The sequence below is a fragment of the Purpureocillium lilacinum genome, assembly GCF_023168085.1.
Source record: "Purpureocillium lilacinum CBS 284.36 DNA, scaffold_5, whole genome shotgun sequence".
NCBI classification, from domain to species: Eukaryota; Fungi; Ascomycota; class Sordariomycetes; order Hypocreales; family Ophiocordycipitaceae; genus Purpureocillium; species Purpureocillium lilacinum.
The window spans coordinates 1,856,283-1,876,055 of NW_027072115.1; the positions used below are offsets into that span (position 1 = coordinate 1,856,283).

General features: G+C 58.6%; 4 protein-coding genes across 4 annotated transcripts; 3 read left to right on the plus strand and 1 right to left on the minus strand.

Annotated features, from left to right (window-relative positions):
• Nucleotides 1-235: 235 nt before the first annotated feature.
• Nucleotides 236-6,238, minus strand: PLICBS_007146 (phosphatidylinositol-4-kinase; the record flags this gene model as incomplete). The annotated part of the gene is made up of 3 exons (XM_018320557.2): nt 236-4,297; nt 4,353-5,966; nt 6,047-6,238. 3 exons carry the CDS (start codon nt 6,236-6,238, stop codon nt 236-238), a joined length of 5,868 nt encoding a protein of 1,955 aa, XP_018180454.2.
• Nucleotides 6,239-6,839: 601 nt separating this feature from the next.
• PLICBS_007147 (proteasome subunit beta type-6) lies at nt 6,840-7,693 on the plus strand (the record flags this gene model as incomplete). Its single annotated transcript, XM_018320558.2, has 2 exons — nt 6,840-6,946; nt 7,006-7,693. The coding sequence occupies 2 exons, from the start codon at nt 6,840-6,842 to the stop codon at nt 7,691-7,693; spliced, it is 795 nt and encodes a 264-aa protein (XP_018180455.2).
• A 7,829-nt stretch (nt 7,694-15,522) lies between these two features.
• Nucleotides 15,523-17,091, plus strand: PLICBS_007148 (uncharacterized protein; the record flags this gene model as incomplete). Its single annotated transcript, XM_065601118.1, has 3 exons — nt 15,523-15,607; nt 15,926-16,452; nt 16,510-17,091. The coding sequence occupies 3 exons, from the start codon at nt 15,523-15,525 to the stop codon at nt 17,089-17,091; spliced, it is 1,194 nt and encodes a 397-aa protein (XP_065457190.1).
• Nucleotides 17,092-18,656: 1,565 nt separating this feature from the next.
• PLICBS_007149 (uncharacterized protein) lies at nt 18,657-19,295 on the plus strand (the record flags this gene model as incomplete). Its single annotated transcript, XM_018320562.1, has 1 exon — nt 18,657-19,295. One exon carries the CDS (start codon nt 18,657-18,659, stop codon nt 19,293-19,295), a length of 639 nt encoding a protein of 212 aa, XP_018180459.1.
• Nucleotides 19,296-19,773: the final 478 nt, after the last annotated feature.

A 19,773-nucleotide genomic window follows, 5' to 3' on the forward strand; every position in this document is an offset into this window, starting at 1 on the left:
GTTGGTTGTTGGCAACAGCGAGCAACGGCGTTCAGAATGGAAATGGGTCTGCCTCGTGTCTCGTCCAGATACCTCCATGTAGCATGCTTGATTATTTGTGTTGTACGATATGTATTTTTCAGTATAAGTACGGACTTGATGAATACACAAAAGGCACCCAAACGGTGCACGCCACGCCGCTGAATAGGCTGGACGTGAAAAAGAAACAAGACAATTGCAAAGGGGCGAATACCAATTAGTATGGGATCCCGTTGGTCAGCAGCTGGAACTGGTCGTAGACGCCTGTGCTGTAGCTCGAGTAGCTCTTCTTGATGAGGTCCTTCATAAAGGTGGCGGCCTCGCGCTCCGTCTTGTCGAGGACGAACCTCTCGCGGAAGTGCTTGACGCTCTCGGGCTTGAAACACGGCAGGCCGCTGTCCATCATGAGCAGGACGATCTGGCTGAGCTTCTCGCAGTACTGCCTGCTGGCGAGGAAGGCCTTTACGCAGAGCTCCTCGAACCACTTGAAGCTCTGGTGGTCCATGGACCCGCCCATGACGGCCACCATCTCGCTCGTGAGCTTGAAGGGCGCGCGCTCAAACTTGATGCCGCCGGGCGCAATGTCGAAGCAGAAGCCAAAGTCGATGTGCAGGATGTGGCCCGCGTCGTCGATCATGATGTTGCCGTTGTGGCGGTCCTTGAACTGCAGCAGGAACGAGATGACCGAGTAGGCCGCCATCGACTTGACAAAGTTGTTGCGCGCCTGCTGGAAGCGGAGCGAGTCCTCGTTGCCGTACTTGGAGACGAAGTACTCGTAGAGCCCGTTGACGGCCTCGCGCCCGAGCATGTCGCGGGAGATGGAGTTGGGCAGCACGTCGATGACGCCGCAGCCGGGGGCCGTGGCGGTGACGCGATACGGGAAGACGTAGACGTCCAGCCCGACATTGTGGAAGATGCCGCGGAACGCAGCAATCATCTGCAGCGCCAGCACGTCCTGTCTGCAGTCGTCGCCCACCTTGAAGATGGCCGACTGCCAGACTTCGACGGTGTTCTCCTGCGGCTCCTCCGCCTTCTTGCTGGCCTCCTCGACCACCTCCCTGGCGTCTTCGGTTGAGCCTATGGTCTTCTTGATGCGGAAGGTTGCCATGTAAGGCGCCTTGGCGTGACTCTGCAGAGGCTTTCCAGACTTGCGATCGATGCCGATGACGACGCCGTCCGGGTTACTAGGGAGGTACACGCCGACCTCAACCTTGATCTTGCGCAGCTCTTCCTCAATCTTTTGCTTCTTTTCCGGCTTCGGCCGCTTGATGAGCGGCTTCAGCTTGCCCGAAATGCCCGTGACTTCGTCGAAGAAGGAGAACTCTCGCTCGTAAAACTCCTTGTCTTCGGCAGCGAAGCTGTTCACCATCTTCTCCATGACAGAGTCGAGTGTCGGCTTGATTTCGTCTGGGACCTGGGCGTCGTCGTCCTTGTACATGTTTGCCTTCATGTTCCAGATGATCTGGTGCGCAAACAGCTGGGAGAATTGGGCAGTTTCCAGGATGTACCGCTCGACATATCCCAGATTGTCATATCTGAGCGTCTGCACGATCTGTGGGACGTAGAAGAACGTGATGTCGACAGAGTGGCTTTCAAGCGCGCGCATTGCGTATTGAATGAGGAACGGGTGGTCCTTGTACGCCGGCAAGAATAGAGTCACGGCGGTGAGCGGGTTCATTGGCTCCCAGAACAAGAGATACTGCGAAGAGGTTAGCGCAAGGCCAGTGTTGTCTCCAGGGTCACTCGCCTTCAGCTGTGAGTTGACATCGTCTGGCAGATGGCCGCCAAATATGAGAGGCAGCGCCTCCGGCTCTGACACTGCCTTTTCAGGCATGTTGAGAAGCAGCATCCTAACCTCCCTTTGAAGGCGGGCATGGGGAAACCTCGTGGCAAGCTCAATTGCGATGGCAGGATCTTGCCACCACGCAACACGTACGAGTGGAAGAAGTGCAGTCTCGACGTGGCTCTTTGACGGGTTATGCGTCGAAAATGCACCGCTATGATGGTGGTTCAAGGGGTTGATCCAGACACTGAGTCGGTTTTGTTCATTCTCCAACAGCAGCTGAAGCAGCTGCTCTTTGGGCTGCAGGGACGTGACATTGCCGACGGTGTGCGCTCCAATAAAGGACACCAGCTTCAGGGCAGCGAGAACGTCTGAGATCAGTCGGACTTCAGTCTTGAGCTGAAGGATGTTGCTGCCAAACGACCACCTGGGCGAGTTCCTGAACCAGCTGAGGCCTGCCGAGAGGATCTTCTCCTTAAGTCGCCACTGGGCAGCGGCCCCAAGGGTGGTGCTGGCACGCAGGACCTTCAGTCCGAGCAGGACGATGTGGAACCGCACCTCTCTTGCCATGGGATGGGCCGTGGCATCCTTGAGGGCATCCATTGTTAGGTCAAGCATGCGAAGGAACACTCTCTGAATGTCGGGGCTGCCAAGGCGCGTAGCATTGAAGTGGCTGGTGAAGAATTGCAAGAGGCGAGTATGCGGTGAAAGCACGTCATGCACCTGCTGTCGTTTCTTCGCGAGGGCCTCAAGCTCACTGGGTGCAAACTCTTCCCGTAGGAAGAAGGGGTCTGGGTGTGTCAAAGTAGGGCTGAAAAGTCCGACTCGGCGAGAGATTGTGAACTCCCATTGTTGGGCGATGCTCGTTAGCATTTTTGGTTCCAGTCGTGGATTCTCATTCATGACACCGAGCCAAAGCGACACACCCAGCTTGGTAGATTGCTTGGTGAAGAGTGCAAAAGGGATGCTGACAAGGTAGCGCGCCACGGCCGACTCGTCACGTCGACTTCGGCAAAGCAAGGCAGCTGCGCGCCTGAGAATGTCTCGCACCTCCACCAAGGGAGTTGACTTCTTGCTCAGGATGCGTGCCTCGACGTGAGCCAGCGCGGTGGACGCATTCGCACTCTCCATCACGGAGGACTGTGCGAACGACGACCTGCGGCTCATTGTCATGAAGCTGATAAGTTCGTTGCCGCGGTCCGGGAGCGCCTCGCCATAACGGTACTCCTGACGTGTCGTGTACTGGGCGACAAAATCAGATGCCGTGTTAATGTTGCAGTCTCCAACTCGGTCAAGCGATTGCAGGCGATTGTTAGTCAAGGGGATGACGGATCCCAGCTCCAAAGCAAAGGACCTGCCGAGCGAGATGTGCCCGTACGCGCCGTCGTCGTCAAGCTCAGATAGGTATGTCTGCAGCAGGCCCTTGACATCCAAGGGAGCGAGGTTGATGACAGAGTTAACCCATGCCTTTGCCTTGCGGTTCAGGATATCCAGAGTCCAGCGCCGGAATTCGTAGTCATCAGAAAGCTCGAGTGTGACCTTTCCAAGGTACGAGGAAAAGGTGGACCGAGGCGTGTAGAGGTCGGTCTCAGCCTCGAGGCAGCTCGACCACATGAGCGAGAGGAGCTCCAAGAGCGCAAAAAGCGGAGTCCTGTTACAGAGAGCAGAGGGCACTTCCCGGATGATACGGTCCGCGCTGTTGAACGCGGCCTGCTGCACTCGCTCGATGCGATGGCAGCACCGGCAAAAGATTGATGCAAGTTGCGTGGCAGCATACTGTGCCGAGAAGTTGGGGTCGTTGCCTGCCAGAGTCTTCTTGAGATACTTGTCGATGACGGCAGATGCGATCCCCTCCATGGTGTTGTTGACCTCGATCTTGCGCATGCTCGGCTCGAGGAAGTAGGTGAGGACCTTGGTGCAGTCGCCTGATTCGGCTCGCAGGGTCTCGACGAGATACGCCGCTTGCAGGAAGATGACTTTTCGGTAGCTCAGGTTCTTAATATCAGCTACCTTGGACGGTATGAGCTCAGTGAGGAGCTTCTTCTGCATGGCCTCTCGTTCGCCGCTGTTGCCGCGTCGCAGGACGGTGTTGAGCTCAATGTCACTCTCAACCTGTTCTCCTCGCTCGCCGGCGACTAGCGCAGGGGAATGGATGGCAATGGTGCGCAGCTCAGCCATGTAAATCTTGGCGCGATCCGTGCCGGCTGTGAAACCATGCACGGCAATGTTGAACCAGGCGTCTCTCAACATTGAGTACGCCTCCTCGTCAGCCAGAGGCTCAGACGCGAGGTCATTGCTGGCCATGAAGACGGCCAGTGGACGCAGAAGCTCGCCAATCTCCTGCGCCACGAGCTGCATGTCGGATTCCTTGGTATGAGTGGATGTCTCGGCGTCACCAAGAGAAATGATGCTATCCGCAAGGTGCTCCCAGTAGATGTCAAAGAGCTGAGAGTCGCGCTTCAGGTTGGCCGATATGTGCGTCCTCGCTTTCATAACCTGCAGACGTCAGCACCCATCGTCATGAGAAGCAAGTTGGCATATGGACACATACCGCAGCCAGCAAGAACTCTTTCCCATCCACGACGCCAATGTGGCATATCCTGCTGTACATCTTCAGCAGCGCTCGGAACTCTAGCGGGCCGCCATGGAGCGCCAAAGTTGCTGCCCCGGAGATGACTTGGGCATCGACACTGGCGTTGACCTTGTCGAGCTTCTGGAGGAGCATAGACTGGGCCAGGGCCGTGATTTTCTCATCCTCACACGCCGCTGCAATGCGGCAGATGGCATGCACGATGTTGCCGTACACAATAGCCGTCTCCTCCTCGCCGTCCATCAGAAGAGAGATGGAGCTACCAGTTGAAGGGCGGCCAGCATACACCGCGCCTGCGACCCCATCGCCGCCAGCCGTGCCATTAACTTGGCCGTTGGTGATAGCGCCCCCTAACTCAGGACTAAGAACGTTGCCAAGCGTGTACAAGATGCTAATGACGGCGTCCTTGGACAGCATCTTGAGAACATAGGCCAGGCTGTCCGACGCCACGCGAACAGTCGATCCGTGCGGTGTAGTTTGAACAAGGAACCGCGGCAAGATGCGGCTGACAGTACCGGAGAAGTCGGGCGAGACACGGCAGATTAAAGCCAAGCATCGAAGCACGACGGAGGCCAAGCCATGGTCGGCCATCTGCACCTCGTCTTCGAGGGTCTCTTGGAGCCAAGTCATGAGCACATCTCCATCCGCGGCCTCCTCGTCGAGGAGTGAGCAGTTCAGATACGTGATCAGGGCTGCAGACTTCACGGCAAAGGCCAGCTTCTGCTGATGCGATGAGCCGAGACGGACAAAGTCGGCACCGGCCTCGAGGTACTCCATCTGCTCGACAGCCATACCCGCATACACCTCAATGGAGCGCAGATCGCCGTCAAGTAGCTGGCCAGCCTCGGGCTGAACAGTGCCTGCACCCGACATGAGCAGGTCCAGGATGTGGGTCTTCCTCAAAGCCGGGCCGTCGGCGACCATGAGAGAGGTGCTTGAAAGCACCAGCCACATGAAGCTGCGCTGCAGGAGCGTCGCGCCGAGCGGCCTCCCCGCCAAAGCGTAGTGGCGAAGGAGCCTCTTCCATTCCTTCGCCTCGCGATCCTGGCTGTGGGTGTTGCGGATGGTCGAAAGGGCCGTCTCCACGGCGACGAGGAATTGCTCAGACAGGAGCTGCTTAATCTTCTGTATGAGACCCAGGCGGCCTCCAGCCTTCCAAAAATCGGCCTGGGCAGAAGCCGCATCCAAGAAACCCAGCAGGGCAAGCGCGATAGTGGCTGTTCGGACAGCCTCGTTCATGGGCGGGTTCTCGGGGTCGCTGGCGTGCGGGGAGATGACCGACTCGATGGTCCGGCTGCACGAGTTGGTGAAGGCCCAAATCCCGTCCGTGACTGTCTCCCTGAGGTCGGCGAACTTCAGGCCAAGGGCCAGCAGAGCGCCCGTGGTGTGGAAGGAAAGGGACTCGGTCGGCGACGGCTCGATGCGGCGGAAGAAGGGCGACGGAACGAAGACTTGGGAGTGCGCCTCGAGGACGTAAGGGATGAGCTGAAACGAGAGCCTCTGCGCGCTCTGGGCCGATTGAATGCTGGGCGCCGTCTTGCACAGGGCCAGCAGGACCTCGAACTCGCGAATCGACTACACCAAGGTTAGTCTTCGACTCTTCATCATGCGCGGGCCCCTGAGGCGCATGCGCCCGGAAAGGCATTGACACTGACCATGGGCACGCGGCCCAGCGAGCCGGCTTGCTTCGCGCTGTATCCTCCATGGGCGTACTCTCTCCCCCTGCCTCCCGCATGGCATGCCCGGCACAGCTTGTCAAGGTCGGAGCGGTCGAACGAGGTGGTGGAACTGGCCGCCGACAGCGAAGCTATCTTCTGCAGCGCCTTTGCGCGGATGTCGCTCGCCATGGTCGCTGGATCAGGGGTCCGATGAACGCGCAACAAAACCGGCAGAAACAAAATGAATGGGAAGCAAAAGGGCTCCTCGGCAAAAAGGATGAGGGCCTTGCAGATGCAACCCGTGCGGTTGGGGATTTGTTGGGTCGACGACGGCTGGTGGTCGCCGATAATGGGGGAACAGCGGCCAGGTCTCAGGAGCTGCTTGCTTGCTGCCCGTGCTGGTGCCACGAGGCCGAGGCTCCTCTGCGCAGTCGCTGCAGCCAGTCGCAACCGCCCAAACTGAGTGCGCCGCCGGGGGTTGGCCCGGCGCCAAATCTCGCTTAGTCACCGGAGCTCCCCTTCAAGCTGCCCCAGGCTCCGGCCAGGCCAGCTCGGAGCGGCTACGGGGCAAGGCTGCAGGCCTGACGCGTGCGCAAGGTGCTCCATTGCTGGCTGGCCGACCTCAGCTCCATCATCACTGCATCAGTCAATCAATCAATCAATCAACCAACCCATCCAGCCACGCAGCGCTGCCGACGTCGTCCGAAATCCCCTATCGCACCACGATCCGACAGCTCCGTCGCCCTTACATTTCCCGTCAAGAGCCGACGAGCGCCTCCGATCCGCCAAGATGGCCGCCATGTTCAGCCAGAACCCGGTCATGAACGGCCCCAACTACTCCTTCTCTGATGCCCCTCAGAACCACAATGGCGAGCCCAGGGAGCATCGCTTCAACCCGTGCGTCACTTCTCTGCGTTCCCCTACGAATATTTGAGCTCTCGCTGACACTCTCGCAGCTACACCGACAACGGCGGCTCGACGCTGGGCATCGCCGGCGCCGACTTCACCATCATGGCTGGCGACACCCGTCACACGAGCGGCTACAGCATCAACACCCGCATGGCGCCCAAGGTCTTCAGGATCGGCGGCACGACGGCCTCCCAGGAAGACGCGACGATAGTCCTGTCCGTGTGCGGCTTCGCTGCCGATGGCTCCGCTCTGCGAGACCAGCTCGACACCATCTGCAAGATCTACCGCTACCGCCACGGCAAGCCCATGACCCTCAACGCCTGCGCCAAGCGCCTCTCTACCATCCTCTACCAGAAGCGCTTCTTCCCCTACTATGTCACCGCCATGCTCGGCGGCCTCGACGAGGAGGGCAAGGGCGCCGTCTACTCTTACGACCCCGTCGGCAGCTACGAGCGGGAGCAGTGCCGTGCCGGCGGCGCCGCCGGCAGCCTCATCATGCCCTTCCTGGACAACCAGGTCAACTTCAAGAACCAATACGTGCCGGGCAGCGGCACCGGCCACGACCTCAAGGAGCGTGAGCGCCACCCGCTGTCACGGACGCAGGTCGAGACCATCATCAAGGACGCCTTTGACGGCGCCGTGGAGCGGCACATTGAAGTTGGTGATGCCCTGCAGATGCTCATCATCACCAAGGATGGCATCGAGGAGACGATACTGCCGATGAAGAAGGACTAGGCGTTGCGAGGGGTAACGAGGGGGCCGCCGCTTGTGTGTACAACAGCTACCTTAGACGATTCCAAATTTGACCTGGTATCTCGGGCATTGTCGTGTATATGAGCCGTGAAACTACATCTATTTGCAAGTGCTATCGCAGAGATTCTCCATCGCAGGGGGTCCTTCAGCCAACAAAATCCGAACACAGTCTGTCCGCGTTACACTGCAGGACGGGGCATTGATGTTTGCATGACCAGGGCGGTAAATGGCACGCCCCGAAACTTGCTTCTCATTGGTAACCCGGATGCTTTCGTGAAATTAGTGATCGCTCTAGGGGGGCTGAGCTTTAAAGGCAGTCCGCATGCATGATATTGTGAACTGGACGAGCTTTTAAGGGCTGGTCCGGACTGTCCATGACAGGGGGCGTTACAAAACGCGGAAGCTGGCAGCGTTTTGTTCGCCAACAGTCTCGAAACCTCCATTATCTTGGTGGCTGGCCGTTGTGTTTTGCAAAGTTTAGCATTCGTCGCCTCACTACCTTGACCAAGCAGTCATCGTCGCACTCCATGCTTCCCATCTAACAGCGACGAGACTTCCCAGGTGCGTCAAAGGTGTATCCTCAGCACTCTAGACTCTGGGGGGGAGACAACGTTGTCACCGGAGGATTATCGACGGGCGCCATCTACCAGCGCCCCCAACCAGTGCCTCGGTATCAGACAAAGCAGATCACGCCTATCATGTCATTATCGACTCACACAGCTGCCACTCAATCTGCTTGCCTTGTCACACGTGGATCGTTGGGGGAACTTGGAGGTCGCCCTCCTCACCTGTGCGTGGCCATTTGCTGCGACCTCGCGGTAGATTCGCAGCAAAGCTCGAGATCCCGAAATTTCCTGTGCTAACAAAAAGGGTGTCGGGGAGGTAGTCGTGGAGGTCAGGATCTACGAGACAGCTGTCGTATATGGAAGTGCTCGGGAGCGAACGCTCCGGGTGCCCCTCGTGCGCGGCAAGAGGCGTCTGCCTTCGCAGCAGGATCTCGCCGGTGAGGGTGGCCGTTGCGCTGACGCTCTAGCACATAGGCTCCAGCCGCATAGTTTGCTGGAGCGCCGAAGCCGCGAATGGCCTTCTTTGCTCGTGTCTCGTGCCGTCTCGGTTATGAACCAGCGAGCCCAGCCATGATATGAGGCCCGTCGTTCGTCTCGTTGTGGTGTGGCATGATGGGGAGGGTGCTTCATCTCGCGATAGATGTGGCTGAAAGTGGGGCTTGCGTCTGTCTCCCGGATCATCCAGGCTACCCTGCACCTTCGTACATTGACAATTTTTGCATCATTTCATGTACGAACACGCGGAGCTGTGGCAACTTGTCCTGTAGAGATTTTGGAGCTGGGATCTAAATCCAGCCAGACTGCACTACCCTACGGTTCCCCGGCTGCGGGTGACCGATTCATCCAGGTTGGCTGCAAATCGTGCGCGCTGTTCTGACCGTGATTGTGTCTGGATTCTGAGGTAATGCCAGTCATTATCAAGGGTGCACAAAAAGCCAATACCTGCACCAGCTAGGCCAAGGCCGCTGACAAAGGGCAGTTTTGCTGCGACCGGGGTTGCGGTTCATCGTCAGGAACATGGCTTGCGAAGCTGCGTCATTGGCGTCATTGACCCGTTGAACAGCGCGAGGACCCTGATGTGGGCCCTTTCGGTGAGATGATGGATGGGTTGATGGGGATGGGGGAAAGCTCGCAGGACAGCCGGAGTTGCATCGCGGATAAAACGTCGTTCGCCGGGAAGAGGTACCGACGAACGGCGTTAATGCGCGATGACTGCGTCCAAGCGGCCATGTAGAATGTTCGAGTACGTGGACATCGGGGAGTCGTCACATGCGGCCCATACCCCGGAAACTGGGCTGGCAGGCTATTGTGGCCCATGGGGTTTTGTTCCTCGATGATGACGCCATGAGGCCGCAGAACCCTTGAACAAAGGCTGCTTCAACAAGTCCATGCCGTTCCACGCCGACGTCATCGCCGGCGTCAGGGACCAAGCGCGACTCTGTGAGTGGGCGCGGTGAGCTGCAAGCTGCGGGCTGCGGAGGCCTGGAAGAGAGGGGAAGATGGGGGTCTTTCGGGGGTCCCTGCCGCCTGTGGCCCAGCTGGGAGCTGGCGCTGTACGGTCCCGCCAAGTGGCTGCTGGTTCGTCGCCTTGACACAGCCGTCGGCGCACCACAAAGCGCGAACCCTGTCACCACAAGCCACCGCCTACTCAAGTACACGCGCTGTGGCGAGCCGTGCGGGCCCCATCAGCCCCAACAAGAGAGAGACAGTCGATGACCTCACTGGGGCCTCGCTGCCGATGGGATCGGATGTTTTCTCTGAGACGCATGCCTGCCACACCCTGTGGCTGCAGGCGACGCAAGCTTCGGTCGCATTCCGTCCAATTGAGGCGTCAATGGCTCCGCGTATCCCGCTGCCGCTCTGCTACCGTACCCCGGAATCCCAGCTGCAATTTAGTACGTACATGGCAACACTGGACCTGTACCGAGCTCGGTGGTAACTCTGCGATATTGCTGCTGCTGCTCGCGCGGACCACTCGATCCGGCCGTCAAGAGACAGGGCACTCAAGCCACCGTACCGTAAAGAAACTGCCCAGAAAGTGGGGAGTCAGGTGAGAGAGAAACAGAGCCGCGCGCTACAGCCTGACGGGGGCTAGTCGAGCTCTTTCCGCTGCCCGCGGGGAGGGGGGTGGGCTGGCCGTGCTGGTCCTGGCTTGCAGCCTTCCACGGCGGTGGCTGAGAAAGGTACGAAGTATTTTTTGGCTCTGTCGCCCTTGGGTTCCCACCGCGCTCCAGGATCGCGATGGTGCCAGGACCAGAGCAGAGGCACCGTCTGACTAGGTCGCTGTTAGCTCTGGAGCTGTCTGAGTCTTGCAGAGTCGAGACGCCGACGTGCCTTGCTGGTGTGGCTCGTTAGTAGCCGCGCCCGAAATTACCATGTCCGAGGCGCATCGTGAATTTCAAAATCCCATGTCTCGAAGGGGGAGCCGGGCCCGAAAGGGAGTGCGCGTAAGGACAAGAGAACCTCGACACCCAATGAAGTCGTCGGCCGCTGGTGGCGAATCCAAGGTGAAGGCGCAAGGGGCGGCGGGACGGGTGAAGAACTAGAGACTGAGAGCGGGCGGGTGGACTGCGCGAGAGGCTTGGCCCAGCCACACATGGCGGGTTCGAGGTACCGTCCGGCAAGCGGAAAAGATCGCCGCCCAGTGGCCTGGCGCTGGCCGTCTCCACGGTCAACCTCAGAGCGCAACTTAGCATGCTGCCGTCCGAGGCAGCGCGCGTGCCATGGCCCCGATGCCCGCAATGGTCAGCCGCTGGCGTCTGCCTCGTCGTCATCGCCCTGTGCTGAAGCCTGCTACAGCACTAACGTTAGTTGCTTCCAGCGCCGTCGGTCGTGTCGCGAGCGGTGCCACGCCGGCCGAGCACCAGTGGAAACCGACGCGGACCGCAAAGTGACAAGTGACGGACCCTTGGCCGATCAGTCGTCAGCGTCCGGGGCCTTGCGAAGGACGGGAAGGGTTGGGGGTGAACAGAGTCAGCGTCCCATCCATCCCCAGCCATAGACCAGCGGCCGTTGGAAAAGGGGCCAAGGACCTAGACGTGGCTGGAGTCGCGCCGCCATTGGGTCGATATCTGCAATTGGCACGCACGCTGTCAAGGGCCTCGAGGGTGTGGTGTTTGGGCTGACTGACCCTGACGCCGCGTGTCCGACAGTCTGCAAGTCGACGTGCCGATCGGATCTGATTGTCGCCGCGTTCCTCGACGCGCGCGGGTCCGTCTCGCACCCCCTGGGGCAGCGACCAAGCCATCAAGCCCACCCCGGGTCAACCTGAGATTCCGAAGGACGCTTGCGCGCTGGCTCGCGCCCTAATGGCAAAGGAAAGCAGACCGGGGGGAGTGTAGCATTCGCGGGTTGTGGGCGAAGATTACAATGACCCGGCCGGACGATGCTACCTCCGGGCAGGAACCTAAGAAGAATCTCGACAAATCCGAGGGCAATGGTGCCGCGCGAAACGCCGCTGGATAGCGATCCAAGGCGACTATCTGATCCCTGTGACTGGCAGTTGGCTTTCTCGGGGCCGACGTCTCGAATGTCGCCACTCAGGGTCCACGCCCACACTAGGGGATGCCGACAAGAGGTGCCACAAACGCAGTTGTGCCAGGATGTGGATTGGCCCTCTCGAGTCTCAACGGCACCAGCGCCTGGTCCGGCCAGGACAGCATATGTCCATTGGCCACTGGCAGGCCGCGAAAGCCGTGGATGTTGGTCCGCGGGGCGTCGTCGTCATAGCACGTAGCCAGCAGACTGGACACAGTGGGCAGCGGCCGGACCGACAGCGTGCGAGTGCCCGTCATGTCCCTGCCGGACCCTGGTGCCAAGGCCGGCGAGCACCTTGGATGCTTGGTCGGTGCCGCCCCTAGTCGGGAAGCTGGGCTGCCTGCCGTGGGGAGCGCCGATGCGAAGCTGTCGCTCGTGTGGCTTGCACTTGGGTGGATGTGCGGCCGCGCTGGCGTGTGGGCGGCCTGCAAGCCAGCGTGGGCGTGGATGCGGATGTGGACATGGGCGTGGGCGTGGCAATGGGAACGGGGGAAAAGGATGCCCAACGGGGGAGCGGCGGCGGCTTACACGCAGGCCAGACAAATGGAACGACATGGAACTGGCGGTTCTTGCCCCGATCTGCGCGGCTTGGATGCCATGCTTGGGATGCGTGCTTGCTTGCTTGCTTGCTGGGTACGAGTACTTGTAGCTCCCAAGCCTCCAGCTCCTTCCTCGGGTTGCTCCTCCCCTTGCCCTGACCCTCCGGCTAGCAAGGTACAAGACGTGTAGGTACGTGTACGAGTACTCGTGCTTCTGCAGCTGCTGCAGTGTCTGGTACCAACTCCGCCTCTACCGCCTGCAATCGCGTCTAGTACCGAGTACCCGCCGCGGGCCTGTCTCTGGTCCCTCGTGCTGTTTGTTTCTGCACTGCCGGTCTTGGAAGGCAGGCACAGGCGCCATCTGATTAGGTACCTTGCCATACCTTGCCAGACCTTGCCTCCCGCTGCCATCCTGCCCATCGGCCCTGTCTGCGCCTCACAGCTGCCAGACGCCCGCCTGCCGAGCTGCCGCACTGCCGCGCTGCCACCCCAAACCTTGGAAGGCACTTGCCTTGGTCTGGCATCTGGACCAGTGCCTTATTAGGTGCGGTAGTCGGTACTTCATAGCCTCCCCTACCCACAGGTACCGTGCCTCAGTAGTGCGAGTACGGCGTTGCAGGTAAGAGCCCCCCGAACTGCACCCCCTTCAAGCTCCTTCTGTGTTTTCTGCCTTCTTCCCCCCGTGTCGGCAAGGGCTACCGGTGCGCTGGAGGACTCGCGCGGGCGTCGCTACTTGTGGCGAATCCACCATCCCTGCAACAGCTCGAGGAGCTCTTCCCCTTTCTCTTTCCTTCAAGTACATTACCCGCCGTCTCGATCGCTGCACTTGCAGGTTCTCGCTCTTGGCCAACTCGAAATCCCCCATCTACCTCACCATCACCCGCCAGGAAAAGACATCTTGCGGGCACGGGCGCGTCCCCATTGTTCGTTGCGGCTCGACGCTGCTCCCTCCCCTTTCTGTCGACTCCAGATTTAAACTCGGATCCGAATTCACCCCTGCCACCACTCTGACATCTCAGCGAACAGGCACCTAGCTAAGGGATTCTGCTATACTTTGCACTGTACCTCGTAGGGCTTTGCACACCAATTCAATAGCGGCACGGCCGTTCGTTCCTTGTCCGCTGCCGCGTGGGACAAGCAGCAAACGGGCTAGATTCAAGTGTCCACACACCATTGCACACTCCCCACCCTCAAGCCAGTCTAAAGGCGCCTTTCAGGTCGGCAAGGCTAGAGAGGACGAGGGCGAGGCGTTGAGGTTGACGCGCCACTCTTCCCTGAGACTTGGAGCGCTCGTCACGGCCCCCAGAGGCTCCTCGAGGCGCCGACAGGAGCAGCAGAGGGTCATTTTTCAAATTTCACCTCCTGAATACCTACTCATCAACACGCCCGCGAGCTTCCTTCCAGCTTGCTGCCAGTCAAACGCGTGCCGACGCTTCTTCTTGGCTCGGCCCACTGCCCAACGGACATCTGGACTCGGTCAGCCGAGCTCGACGACGGTACCTCCCCCCCAGTCACTCTCGTGCTTCGACCGACCCGCAGCCCGTCCTTCGACAGGGCCAGGCGCCGAGAAATCACTCCCTGTCTCTGATGGGAATGGCCTTATGATACGCACACCTCCTGCCCGTTTCCACTCTGGCGCCTCCCTTGCCCTGACCACTCCGCAAACCCATCCGCCTCGGGACTCCATCGAGCGCCTCACGCCCCAAGCCTAGCTGGCAGAGCTCCTTTCCCCGTCCATGCCCGAGACTTTGGCCATAGCGCTGCGAAAGTATCTGCCTTCGATTTAATCCACCCTCAACGCGGCAAGGCCGCCGTCTCTGCCTTTCAATACACGTCACACTGGTTTTGACGATTATTTTCCCTTGCTCATAGCTCTTCAAGTCACTTGCATCGCAACCCTCTGCACCCTCACAGGAGGAGATAGGCTGCGACGTCCGTGCCCGATTGCTTCTGCAAGGAGCGGGCGTGGTGAGGGCTTTGCTCAAAGCGAAGACGAGCGGCACCGCTCCCGCGCTTGGATTGCCACAACCCTACGCTGCACCCCCCGCCATCCACTCTTCCTGTGTATTAGGAAATCAGAGCTCGATCGCCCGATCCCGCTGCCTCCCAGAAATCCTTGTCACCTACATCACAAACGTCGACGATTCTTTGTCCCATTTCCTGTTTGGAAAGTCCACATCGGCAACTATAAGCTCTTGGGCTACTAACAGAAGCCCGCAAGGGACCCTCCGTATCGACTCCCTCTCACGAGGCATTCACCACATACCGGCTTCCGTCACAGCTTGCTTAGCCTGGCATTTGACACCCATCTGCGGACGATTTCTCCTTGTTTGAATTTTGGCCTGCTGCCGCTTGAACTCGACGACTTCCAGCCCCTTGTTGGCCAGAACTTACACGAAAAGGTAGCATCTATCTATTGCACTCCGTCGTGCGAAGGATTCCGGCACTGCCGCCTACCGCAGACGCCTACTAGGGCGGCGATCCGGCGGGGTGAGGAGCTCTGTTGACGCTCTCGCCTGCTCAAACGCATCGTGCTGTCTGATTCCGAGCAAGTATGTACCACGGCAGCCTGAATAGCCCAGGGCAGCAGATACTATACCCGCGTTACACTCAGGATGTGTTTGTTGGCTAACACGCGTTAGACGGACCGATCACGTCGCCAACCGGTACTGTACACATCCTCCTTTCGATGGCAATGGGCGAAGCAACCACACTTGCACCGATGACGGGGTCAGGGGAGACATCTGCCGCGGGAAAACCACCTGGCTCAGGGGCACCTCAATCGGACGGCCAGGGGAAGCAAGCGATATCAAGCCAACCGCCCGTGGCGTATTCTCAACAACCGCCAATGAATGCCCGCCATGCGTTCTCTTCCCAGTTGGAGATGGGATCATCCCCGCCGCCATACTCTCCTAACGGTTCCTACGATATGACGCAGATGGCGAACGCCTTGCCTGGCGGCGGATTCCGGTCGGGTCAGTACCCTCAGGGGCAGCCACGCTATCATACCGGTAACTCGCAGCCGATGCTTCAACAGCCGCCGCATGTACCAGGATACGGTGGCCCGCATGCCATTCCGATGGGTAACCAGGGCTATTATGTTCACCAACCACAAATACACCCCTATTATGGCGCTGCCCCAATGTCACCAACACAAACGCAGCCAACAATGGCCGGCCGGCAAGTCATGCCGTACTACTCAGGACAGATGATGATGAACCCTCCACAGTCTGCCTATTACTATCCGCAGGGAGGTCAGTATGCGAACCAAACACAAGCTGTCGGAGGGAACTTGGCACACAACACCTACGTCCCAGGACAGCCGTTCAACGCGGATACTCGTACGAACCATACACATGACGCGCGGGCCATCCCTCAACACGCTGCGAGACAAGGTACTGTACCGCCCCTCGTCCAACATCGCGTCGTGCAGCCGCTGACGTCTAGTCAGACGAGTCAGGTCGGCAAGGGTCTGTCCGAGGGCCACCAAGGAAGCCTCGACAAAGCGGTGGGTCTTTAACGAACTCCTCTTCCAACCTCAGTCTCGCCTGGAATCAACTGACTCTGTTCAGGCCACGCGATTTGGATCGGAAATCTCCCTCCACAGACAGACTTGATGAGTCTCGTGCAGCACGTCTGCAAAGAAACCGCGGGACTCGAGTCTCTCTTCCTCATTTCGAAAAGCAACTGCGCCTTTGCGAATTTCAAAGACGACAAGACCTGCGTCGCTGCGCAGCAGAAGCTCCACGATTCTAAATTCCAAACCGTACGACTGGTCAGCCGACTGAGGAAGAATACCGTGGAGGGTGCGACAGGACTGACTGCTCCGACGGGGCCGTCGGCGAATAATACGCCAAGCGTCTCAACCCAGGCGCAGGGCGACCCTCCGCAAGACGACGCTCGGTCAGAGACTGAGAGTCTGAGTTCCGCAGTTCATCCGCATGAGAATGCAAGGCCGTCAGTATCTGAGGTCGGTTCGCAGCAAGACCGGTTCTTCATCCTAAAGAGCCTTACCATGGAAGACCTCGACCTGAGCGTATCGACCGGCATATGGGCGACGCAGTCGCATAACGAAGAATCTCTCAACAATGCCTTCAAGGTATGTCGTAGGCTTTCATGTTTACGTCTGGTGGAGATTCCACTAACTTGCAGTCAGAGTGCGGATAATGTCTACTTGATATTCTCCGCGAATAAATCAGGAGAGTACTTTGGATACGCTCGAATGACATCGGAGATCAACGAAGACCCTGCTGCAGCCATTGAATTTGCGCCAAAGGCGCAGGCAGCCGACGAACTGGACCTCCCGAAGGCGATTCCGACCGAAGCGACTGAATATGCGCCAAAGGGCAAGATCATTGATGATTCGGCCCGAGGCACTATATTTTGGGAAGCGGAGAGGGACGAAGCGGACGTAGGGTCCGATAATGAGAGTGAGGACTCAAGCGACAAGAGCGCTCTGGTTGACGGCGAGGCCAAGACTTGGGGTAAGCCCTTCAAGTTGGAATGGCTGTCTACACACCGTCTCCCATTCTACAGGACCCGAGGTCTGCGAAACCCGTGGAACTCCAACAGAGAGGTCAAGATTGCAAGAGATGGAACGGAGTTGGAGCCGTCGATTGGCCGCAGGTTGATTGGACTTTTCAATCGAGTCCAGAGTCCTGTGCCCATGGCCCCGCCAATGGGCATGCCTATTGCTATGGTGCAGGGCTATCCAGCAATGCGGCCGTACGGGTCTTAGGACCCAAGTGGGTGTCTGCTTTACGGACCTGACTCAATGGCATGAGGGGAAATCCATGCTCATACTCAAGGGACAGGATCAGTGGACGACGGATCTGGCCGTCAACTCACGGCACTGCATCCATGCCGTCGAACAAATTGCACGAACTCAGTGGCAAAATACACGAATGACAACTACGCAATGAAAAGCATATCACGCGGGTACGGAGCATGATCATATGGCAAAGCGACTATTGCACGTGTTGTCGTGTTATGAGGTTGTTCGAGGGTGGGGGACCTTGACCTTTGACATCTTGGCTCGACTGTATCCGGGCTACACGTTGCAGAAGTGACGAAATCTCACCAAAAGTGGTCAGTACGACTGCCTTGATACCCGCCCAGATGGAGTTCGACAGGACGCTGGGGGGGTGTCCAGTACAAGCGTGAGAAGGTGGCCGCCTGGGGGCAAACAGGCATGAGGTCGAGCTATGTGGCTTGTGGGTGGCGACAGAGGCGCGACGCGGGTGGTGTGGCTTGTCCGCTCTGGCGTCAAGCTGCCCAAGAGCCGACGGTGTTAGTAGTTGGTTGCCTGTGAGCGGCAGGCTGTTGGTTGGCTCTCGGTTGGCTCCCACGAGTGACGATGGCACGGAGCTCCAGACCGATGGCAACACAGCTGCATCGCCTGGGTCGGCGAGTGAGGGGCAAGACAAGAAATCACCACGCGATGACATCTTTCTGCGCTCCATCTCTGGGATGCAAGGGCTAGTACATCACGATCCGATGGTAGATGTTTCGCGGCGTCGCGACTGGGACGATGGGCCCAACACCTACGTCATCCGAGGCGCTGGCGGCGGGCCAGAGACGGCGCCGGCGGCATCTTCAATGCTGCCCGAATAGGAAATAGTGGACAAAGTGTCGGATTATGTAATACGACTTCTTTTGGTTCTTGGTAGACCCACAGCGAACACCTCGAGCTTGCTGTGTGTAGTACTTGGCACTACTGAATGTCCAGCCATTCTCGCGACTCAATACTCGACCGGAAATTGCAGTGAAGGTCTGGTGCTACGTGGTCCGGGCATGCCCGAACGTATTGGAGCGCGCGACCGTTAGCGTGCAGCGAGGCTGTCTCCCATGTGGCCGGCGACGTGGTTGGTCCTGTTGCGAGAGAGTGGTACCCATCGCGGGGCAGCAGCGCTGGCAGGTGCTGGAAGGTTCCACACCCGTCCAGCACTGGCTGGACATCACCACCAGCTTCATCATCCGCAAATGTCAGCATCCACGCCACGGGCCGCGCAACTCTCTGTTCAGCCTGCTCCAAGCTTAGTCGAGAGCTGTTCTAGAAATGTCTGCTCACAAACTCGTCGAGTATTCCGGAAGATGGGAGAAGGCTCGCAGCCTGTACGTTTTGGGGTATAAAGCGCGCCATAGGGTCCTAAGAGTCAAGCCTTCTCTCTTCATCAGAGCACTCTCAATCACACAAGCAAGCATTTTATGCAATCTTACAGACCATCTCTTCCACGAAGACTTCCTCGCAACCTGAAGCGACTTTCCATCATCAAACCCACCAAGTCTACCCAAACCCGCACAATGGCTTTCTTCCCGCGCCACTGCTACAACCGCGAGGCTTCCTTCACGCCTCTCTTCCGTCTCCTCGACGAGTTTGACAGCTACTCTCGTGGAAGCACCCAGACTCGGCGGCCCGCAAACCCCACATGGCAGCCCAAGTTTGACGTCCGCGAGACCAGAGAGCACTATGAGCTCCACGGCGAGCTCCCCGGCGTCGACAGGGAGAATGTCCAGATTGACTTTACCGAGCCACAGACGTTGGTAGTCCGCGGTCGGACTGAACGGTCCTACACCACAAGCAGCGCGGATTCCGACGAGCTTGAGGGCACGCACACTCCAGACACCATCACTGAGAGCGGCGAGGAACCCCACGGCTCGCCTCACCAGGCGACCGTCGAGGATGAGAGTGACTCGGCATACGAGGTCGTTGAGAAGGCCCAGCAGCAGACCACCAAGAAGCCCGAGGAGGTCGCCAAGAAGCCCACAGACACGGCCAAGTACTGGCTCTCGGAGCGCAGCATCGGCGAGTTCTCTCGCACGTTTAGCTTCCCGAGCCGCATCGACCAGGACGCCGTCACCGCCAACTTCAAGGACGGCATCCTGAGCGTCACGGTTCCCAAGGCCAAGCCTCACGAGGCGCGCCGCATCGCCATCAACTAAACGGCGAGCGCGACACACTCAAACACCAACGACTTTCCAGGAATTTTGAAATGATTTCTGGTGTATTTCATTCATGACAGCATGCATTGGACGGTGTTGGGGGGGTTTCTTTGGTATCGCGTCGCATAAATGCTTGTATTGGAACGTCGGCTACAATAGCGGTTCACCCGACGCTCATTCGGTTGCATAGAGTACTCTCGACCAAATCATGATAATCAAGACAATTTCAAAATTCGATAATTCCATTGCCTGTGAAATGTACGAAAATAAAAAGTAGACTTGATGATGACCGATCATGTACAACTTGGCTGGCCCTTAAGCAGTCACATGACTTGGCGTTAGTGGTGGCGTTGGTGCCTGTTGTCGAGACGCGTCCCGCCGCGCTTGCTAATCAACACCATCACATCCCTCGTCAGCGACGCGCCCGCTCGTTGAAATTTTCGCCAGCGTCCCGTGTCCTGTAGACCATCCTGTGTAT